The following is a 9115-nucleotide window of genomic DNA, read 5'->3' on the forward strand; positions in this document are numbered from 1 at the left end:
TAGGATACATTGCTTCTAAAGTACCGTAACTGTATATGTATGTATGTATGTATGTATGTATGTATACGAATAGGTTGACCGTAACGGAAGATCGAATCTTCAACGCTGTCATTATACGGTGCGTTTATATACGAGTGATAAGTGCGGTATTTGTGCATGATAAAAGCGTATAGCGATACACAGGTACCGGTACATGAACGTGGTGTCGATATATGCCTTCACCTAACGAAGATAGATAGGATTTCACAGAGATTCTCAGCAATACGGTACCTATATATTTAACCGCAAGTCTGTATTTTTGCACAATCACGTACAACATCCGTGGACAATAGGCCCATAGACCTAAGCATATAGGCCTATATAGTTGAAGTGATTTTTAATTACACATGCGAGTACATGTATATTATATCGATTTTATTGATGGAATAAAGCTGTGGGCCTAATTAATTAAGTTGAATTAACCTAGATATATGACCGACTATTATGGATATAGCTGATACCAAAAATGCATGCAATACATATGAATCGGTCACCATCATGGTAACAAGGGGATTTGCGACGAAAGTTATAATTGAATACACAGGCATATTTTATGGAAACCCATGCAACGCACGTGCATGTGTATAAAATGTGACATGGATTTGTTTAGTTGATAGCTGATTCTCCCTATAGTATAACTCAAGAAAGTTTTACTTATACCACGGCGCCGTCGATGTGCCATTACTACTCGATTTTTTTATTTCATTGGTATTTTACACCGTAATCAAGAATAACCATAGCTAATATGCATGCATATAGAAAGCAGTCACCACCAAAGCTCCAAACCATGTATACGTTCTACATGCATATTTGTGCTGGCAGAAAACCTTCATCCATGAAGCTTGCCGTCGAAGACGTTAAAGTCCGCTTAGATACGATTGGAGGAACCATTTTTGGAGTACCAGTGTGTATGAGGCCAGTTTTGAAACAAAACCACCTTTAAGCTAAAAAAAAAATGACCACCTGTGAAATAAGTTCCAATTTTTAAATCAAAACAAACCAATTTTGAAACAATCCTGCTTTTGAAATTAAAATTTACCAGTTTTGAAATCAAACGTGCAGTTTTATGAGTGTCGATTTTCTTGTATTTATTTTTTTTTTCTTCAAAATTGATAAATTTTTCAAAAGAACAATAGGTCAACAAGATTATCTTAAATCTGGCCCAAAAACTTTATTTCACAAGAGATTTTTATTTAAAACTGACATTTCACTTGAAAAATGGTGGGTTCTTACACTTGTGTAGTTTTACGCTCGACAATATTTGCGTCCTGCTCAATACGGATCAAACGGCAATTTAAATTACAAGATGGTAACACCATATATATATGCATATCAGGTAATGTACGTGATTTCAGCATGTTCAGTGTACACTACACTCACGGAGCGCTATAGTCTTGTTTAAGTTAAGAAAAATGCCAAACTAATTAAGATTAGGTCGTATAACGATGGAACCAGCGATCTCAGTATCGTATGATCTGATTTTAATTAGTCCAAGGTTTGTAAAACTCGGATCCGCGTGGAGTCTCCAGGGTGAAAAGGTGATAGGGCGTCGGTCTGCATATGTTGGCAAGATACAGCGTATAGGCCTATCTACATGCAGCATGGCGTCCTAAATAAGGCGACAGCACGCAATCCCCACGTATTGAGCTCTCTCGTGAGGGTTGTTTAATAAAAGTTTAAAAAATATTTTAACATTTCATTAAAATATTTTATAAATAAACAATATACATGCAATGTAACTTTCGGATTCTAAATAATTTCTCTTTTATTTGGACTGTTGATTAAAACAAAGCGCCTTAAATGATTCCTTCATGCAATGATTTTGGATATTAGCAAGAATTATTACAGGTATGGATGGAAATTTAATGACACAAATCAAGCTAGTAAAGGCATATATCTGAAAAGCCCTTAAATGACTTGATGAAACAAGACAAAAGTTTAAACCCCAACAATAAACCTTAAACATATATACACATTAACATAAATGTTTCGTTTATGAACCCATTTCAGTTACACTCCCAACACAAAACACGCTGTTACACAGAAATTTGTTCCTAGCTGAAAAATTCTAATTACCAGAGCTTTAAACGAACGTACATTTTTCTTCAGCAGTAACGAGTCATTGGGAACAAATCCATTGCAGACAATACATTTGAGTACACGCTATTAGCATGGATTACCTTTCTAATCCTAAATCACAGTCCTGTATATACATAGCGTTTTACTTTAATTCAGTTGACGATAGTTATATAATTGCCTTGTGCGCTCATTGCCAATTTGTGGACCTCTTACCCATGTTATCAATATATATTCTTCAGATCGGGACTTGACCCATGCATTGTCAAGGAGAAAAGCCCGAAATGTCCCAATTCCCAAAGTTGGAAAAAGCAATGAAGTTGGAAACTACATGTACATGCATGGAAGACTAATTACTCCTTTTCTAACTTTAATAAACAACATTACTGAAAAGTAATGCGTGCATTCACGCAGTCGTGTCGTTTGGTATCCAAAAAACATAATTTTATTTTGTCAACAAATGTGGATTTAGAAGTAGTCATTCTATATACGCTCTATGAAAGTGGCACGTCTCACAAGAAGCTGACCAAGTCTAAGGAAATAAACACTTCAATGTTAAATCTGCCACATCCAAGTAATAACAAATACAATTTTACAAGTTACATTTCTATGACATACAAGATCTATCCCCATCGGGTTTCGCAGATAACTTCCTGAAGGAAGTCAATGCTGCCTTTCTTTCTCTCCCATCATAAGGTATGCCACAGGGCTTCACTCTAGGTCATATACCTTTTCTTTTTATTCGTTAATTTGGCTGGTGTTTTACGCCATACTTTAGAATATTTCACTTACAGGACCACAGCCAACATTATGGTGGGAGGAAACCGGGTAAACTTTTCCTAAAATATATTAACGATATATAGTTTGTTCTCCGCTCTTGGCAGTTCTGTTTTTTACTGACGATGTATCAGCTCCAATTCTTTTTCTTCATGTTGATAAACAATAAACCAAAAATTGTACAAGTGAAGTGATATAGTGAAGAGTTCACGATTAAATGATTGTACGTAAATAAGCTCTTCTTAAATATTGTTTATTTATTTATTTGACTGGAGTTTTATATACTCAAGCATATTTCACTTAAACAACAGGACTAGCATTATGGTTAGAGGAAATCGGACGCAGCCCTTGGGAAGCCTAGGCTGAACAACTCGTCTCTGGATTGTTGTTTGCTTGCTGGCAATGCTCACAGGCAAGTCCAAACATCAAATTTATTGTGAGACAAGATTTCTCTAGTTGGAAACTTTGTGTCTTACAATCCTTCCCACGTACGACTGGAGGGGAAGCCATCATGAGCTGGACTTGAACTCACATCGATCGCACTGGTGAGAGGCACCTGGGTCATAGTGCTGCCCTAGCACACTAACCACTTTGCCCTGGAGGCCCCCAAATTTCCATTTAAGGAGGTATCTCCAAATACTACGGACACAACTGACCAAGGTACTCTTGGTGAACATCTCGCTGAGCGGCTGCTTGGTATATGTTGCCAGCAGATATTAATTTCGACCCAGGAGAGAACCAGCGTGCATATTTCTCCAATTGTGGACGACTGTAAAAGTGGTCGATTTGCTACATACATTGCGGTACACGAATAGAGTAATTTTTTTTTTTTTTTTTTTTGTGACTGATTAGGTTTGACAAACTGACACAACAGCACTGACGTTTATGGGTGGAGGAATCCAGAGCGACTCAAGTACACCACCTCCTTTTAAACAGTCCTTGACAAACCTCCTGACTCAAAGACACTGCCACACGACATGCAGAAAGAACTAGATTCAAGTCTTTGACCATATTACACATGCACAGCTTAATGAGTAAGCATTTGTTTTCACTTTTGTCACAACTGTTCCCAGTTAGTCAGCATATCTCTCCAGATATCTCCACTCATGAATGCATGCTCACGACCATGTACTTCCAATAATGGTTTCATCCAATACTTCACTCACACTGCATGACTACTGGGTGCTAGTTAAAATAATTACTCAACTCAAAAAGATCACACAACAAGGTCAAATGACAGAGCAGTTGTATATATCAATGAAAAATGTTCGCAGATGAATGTACAAACATTATCTAGATCTTCAGTCCAGGCAGAAATGCCAAGTGCAAAAGACGCAAACTTCACCCCACCCCAAAGAGCATTAGTGGCAAGTATATTAATGGTGCGGAAATTTGCATTTTTCCAGCAGGATATGATCCTACCTTCCAAACAAATTACAAAACTTTTCTAAGATCAACAAAACTCTCAGGATAGGGACAAATGAGCAACTTTGCCATGGATGAAATTTAAATAAAATCCAGGTGCTGCAAGACCAGCAGACAAAGGCATGGTTATGGGCCATTATTTATTTATTGATCTGATTGGTGTTTTACGCGTTACTCAAGAGTATATCGCATATACAACGGCAGCCAGCATTATAGTGGGAGGAAACTGAGCAGAGCCTGGAGGAAACCCACGACCATGCGCAGGTTGCTGCCAGACCTTTCCACGGCCATTATTTACTAATCTTTTCAATCGCTTCAGAAGACACTACATGTATACACACCCATGTTTTACTTTTGATTACCATATTTTTTTCTAATTAATGGGATATCTGGTCTGTTCCTTTTAGCCAATGTACATGTAAACTGTAACATGAATATATGGTTTCTCTTTTCTTACATAGTTAATCCATCTAATGAACAACATATACTTATCTTTTATGCTTTTCCCCAAAACTAAGAGAGATATGCCAATGTTTGCTTGGTCACAACATTGCTTGGTCACAATATTGTTTGGTCAGAGTATTGTTTGGTTACAATATTACTTGGCAACATAAGTTCTGGGTAAATTGTATTACAAGTTTCAGTTGATAAAAATAACAAATTTAACATCTGTAGTTTTAAGTCTCAGACTGCTTTTGTTACCTGTACAACAAATATGTCCCAAAAATTGCAGTATTTAAGCAATGCCTCAGAAAGTAATGGTGTCAATGTTGTCAGAATTGCATTGGTCTACCTTCATTTCACTGTTACGCTGTGGCAATCTGAATATAACATGTAATTCTGAAGTCAGGTGGATCAACAAAAAATGCCTATACCACCCACACTGTCTAGCGCTGGGATGCTTTCCAAACTCTTGCATTCACACACTCAACACCCAAATCTATGAATACAATATGTATATTGGGGTCATATACCACCAAAAATGTGAAAACAGGTACATCGGACAGCATGGTGGGCCCTTTAAAAATGAAGAAATCACTCTTATTTCACCACTTTGGCAGCGTTAATTTGTGACAATACGGTTCTCCAGCCCTCTACAAAGGGAAGCAAATCTTGTAACTGATAAAACAGCAGTGCCCTCTACCTACTTAAATAAAAATACCACTGATTTCAATACCAACACCAGTAATCATGAATAATCAAAGCTGACATTGTTTTTCTAACAGGTAGAGGGCACTGCTGTTTTATGAGTTACAAGATTTGCTTCTCTTTGTACAAGGCTGTTGAACCCATTAAAACTCAGTCCCCAACAAAACTGTGGTGTCATCTTCTCCTCTTTGTGGGCGGTGCGTCTGGAGTGGAGTTGGCGGATGATGGAGTGGACTGGGTGTTTCTTGTTCGCTTTCGTTTGGGTGAAGCCTCTGGGGTATTAGTGTTCAAAGATCCAGCCCCTAGTGTGCTTGCTGAGCCGGACTGATTCCCTCCTTTTCCACCCTGTTTCGGAGTAGGTGGGGCTAATTCTGAAACATATTTCAATGAATCATTTATTATTTATATAAAATGTATGAGATGAAATGTCACGAATTCCTTCACCAATAAAAGTAAAATTTAACACACTTAGATATCACATTAGTTATTACATTTCCACTTTTCACACCCATGCACCATCATGCCCATAAGAAATCCATTATTTCATGATGTTCCAATCTGATCTCAGAGAGATGACGTCATATCTGTTAAAGTAAATGTTCACATTCCTACATAACATAACACTGAGACACAGCCTGTCATGTAAGATGTCAGGGTACATATATGTACATACATGAGAGGGGGCCTCCGTGGCTCAGTTGGTTCGCGTTCTTGCGCAGCATAATGACACAGCAGCCCCTCACCATTGGGGTCGCTGTGAGTTCAAGTCAACCTGAAGCTGGCTTCCTCTCTGGCCATATGTGGGAAGGTCCGTCAGCAACCTGCGGATGATTGTGGGTTTGCCCGGGCTCTGCCTGGTTTCCACCCACCATAATGCTGGCAGCCGTCATATAAGTGCAATATTCTTGAGTACGGCGTAAAACACCAATCAAATAAATACATGTGTGTAACCAATACATGCCTACAGCTAAAAGAAAACTTTGCTGAACCTGTTCCAAAACACAAAATCTTGTACAAGATGGAAATGCTAACCCACAAAATGTAAGTGTGTTATCACTTCCACCTCCCATTTGAAAAATGTTCAGGGTATTCAACCTGCACTGTGTAATATGCTTTATGCATTCAACACATTTTACATGGCTACTTGAACATGTTATGTACATCACTTTAGTTACCTTCAAAGTTATACAAAAAATTTATGTGATTCAACAGTGTTTTAATATGGAGATTATTTATAACCAGAGATTACAACTGTAATTGGTTTTATCCACATTTTTAAGAAATAAAATTTATTTTTTTCACTTAAACAAAAACCTCAGGGTATTTCACATATATCCCTGGCTCTTACTATCATGGCTGGAGATTGCCAGAAGTTAACCTGTGGCAAGTTACTGACAACCTATCTGACAGTGATGTACAGACCTTCCTGCTATATTGGTGAAGGGCAAGTGTATTTATTCATTTGACTATTGTGTAATGCCATGCTCAGGAATTTTTCATTTACATGCAAGCTGTCGATTTTAGCAGAAAATGGATTGCCCCACATAAACCATCAACTTTTGGCAAGTTACTGACAACTTTTCCACAGATGACATGTAATATCCGTGGTCTTAAATGAATGTAAGACGTGCAAATGTGCACCAGTCTAGATGACATCTTGTTGTCACCAATGCCCTACAAGCAATGGAATGTTTAAATCCCAAGGCTGAGATTAAACCTGCAAAGCAAAAATAGGTTGATTTTTGATTTTATGTTTATTTCAGTTTTTGGTTTCTTAGTTTTGGCTTACCTGTAAAATGCACAAAAAAAATTGGCCTCACCTAATGTTTGTTTGTTTTATTGTAGTTTTACACATGTGGCCTGATATATAAATATTCCCTAAATGACCTAAGATTTCGTTCATGACTAAGTTGCTCATTTTTGAAGATTCTGGGAGTTCCCTTGATTATAGAAAGGTGCTTTGAGAGGTGTTTGGAAGGTAGGGTGATATCCTACTGGGGAAATGTAAATTTTAGCACCAGAGGTAAAACCTCATGACATTTATTTGCCTCCAAAAATGCTCTTTTGTGGTCAAATTTTTTGGTCATTCAGGGTACATTTTGATCCTGCACATATTACACCAATATGGGCAGGCAAAGACAACCTTGCTCACACTGGTTACCCCATACCTTGTTTTGCACTGTCTGTCGCAGGGCCTAGTGCATTCTTTGACATCCGTGGATAATCTTTCGACATCAGGTCACCAAAGTCTCCTTCTGGTAAACTAAAATCTGTTTTTTTGTTGGGGAATGGAATAATCTCAGACTCATTCTGTAAAGTAAGTATTACATAGTGAACAGTGTTTTAGAGTACCTTTTTTTTTCTTTCAAAGCAATATAACAATGCATTAAAAGTCACAGTGAATCAGAACTGATTCCACGGGACATTCCATTGAATTTCTTCACCAGTCATACATATGACATAAGCAAGCTTCAACTTCGTACGCCAAAAATAAAACACTCTTTACATACATTATATTCTTTAAACTAAATGTGCAGAAAAGCATATCCCTTTCTTACCAATGCTTGCAGGTCATACATTTTTGTTAGCTGTGTCCATATCTGCTGAGACGCTATCTTTTTGCTGAGGGAGCTATTCAGCTTTTCATGGATGAAGACCATCTGGAAAAAGCGGTTCACACCTAAAATAAATAAGAAATGGTCAAAATCAACACACCGGAATAAAGTTTCGATAGCTGAGGCAAACTGCTCTCAAATTGCTGCCTGCTTATTGGTCGGTCAGTCAAAGTTTCGACAAACAAAACTCTGCTTCGTAGTGCTTCAAACACGAAACTGTGTTTTGTCGGTGTCTGGGGCCCAGTTGAGCATATTACTCGTTTCCAATATATTGCAAGCCAAGGTTTCTATTTAAGGACAGGGCATACATATTTATCACGCACAGGTGAGGATTTTCCAATACATTCCCGAAGTAACCTCGATCTTGCTAAACTGAAGAACAGTTGGTGGTACTCAAATGTAATGTAGGCTAAAACTACCAGTGATAGTTGTTAATGAAGTGATCGAAGGCGTCGCGACAAAATCACGCACAAAAATGCCAAAATATCCTTCTCCAGGAACTACAAATGTATTTGAATTGAGGCTGCTGTCACGTGGCTTCATGAAAGAATCCTCAAAGATTTCACAATTAATATCTAAGAGGCGGGTTAGAGAACAACACAAGAATAAATGGTAAAACCACGCTGCTTTGTTGACGCTCACGAAAAGTGGACATTCTGTGACCTTATATATAGCGAGTACATGAATCATCTCACAGAACTACCTGTTGTCAAAACTTTTATTTTTATCTCAATATCTGTCATGTTCACTTCTACACACACAAACGCAAAATACCTACCCACGGGTTTGTGGCCACGCATCGCGTGGAACAAATTCACTTCCATATCGACTTGCCAGTTGTTTTGATCTGTATCTTCCGCCATTTTTATTCTGTAACAACCAGTGCCCATACTTTCGTAAACATCCTATGTTTTAAGTCACTGATTTTTTTTCATGAGGTCTCAGACGGTCACTCCAGACAAAACTGGGGTGTAGAATGAATTAATTTGAATTTCCACATTGTTTGCTGGACGATTAACTCTAGCGGATGAATA

The 9115-nt window shown here is 37.9% G+C and overlaps 1 protein-coding gene across 2 annotated transcripts; it reads right to left on the reverse strand.

Moving 5' to 3' along the window:
- Window positions 1-5586: 5586 nt before the first annotated feature.
- LOC135471817 (MRG/MORF4L-binding protein-like) lies at window positions 5587-8944 on the reverse strand. 2 transcript variants are annotated; one of them, XM_064751172.1, is made up of 4 exons: window positions 8860-8944; window positions 8025-8146; window positions 7635-7776; window positions 5587-5837 (listed from the first exon to the last, which is right to left on the reverse strand). In XM_064751172.1, the coding sequence occupies exons 1-4, from the start codon at window positions 8942-8944 to the stop codon at window positions 5641-5643; spliced, it is 546 nt and encodes a 181-aa protein (XP_064607242.1). In that variant the 3' UTR covers window positions 5587-5640. The 2 variants fall into 2 exon arrangements, with proteins under 2 accessions (XP_064607242.1, XP_064607243.1); XM_064751173.1 differs by having other exon boundaries at window positions 8025-8126; window positions 8860-8928.
- Between the last annotated feature and the right edge of the window lie 171 nt (window positions 8945-9115).

This window comes from Liolophura sinensis, chromosome 7, assembly GCF_032854445.1.
Source record: "Liolophura sinensis isolate JHLJ2023 chromosome 7, CUHK_Ljap_v2, whole genome shotgun sequence".
In the NCBI taxonomy this organism is placed as follows: Eukaryota; Metazoa; Mollusca; class Polyplacophora; order Chitonida; family Chitonidae; genus Liolophura; species Liolophura sinensis.

What these genes read in the sequence shown, in the direction of transcription:
- LOC135471817 (XM_064751172.1), bottom strand. Translation starts at nt 8,944, where the DNA reads ATGGCGGAAGATACAGATCAAAACAACTGGCAAGTCGATATGGAAGTG. An exon ending in GCGTGGCCACAAACCCGTGG is followed by an intron (nt 8,147 to 8,859) that starts GTAGGTATTTTG and finishes TATTTATTTTAG; the next exon opens with GTGTGAACCGCTTTTTCCAG. An exon ending in TGTATGACCTGCAAGCATTG is followed by an intron (nt 7,777 to 8,024) that starts GTAAGAAAGGGA and finishes CTTACTTTACAG; the next exon opens with AATGAGTCTGAGATTATTCC.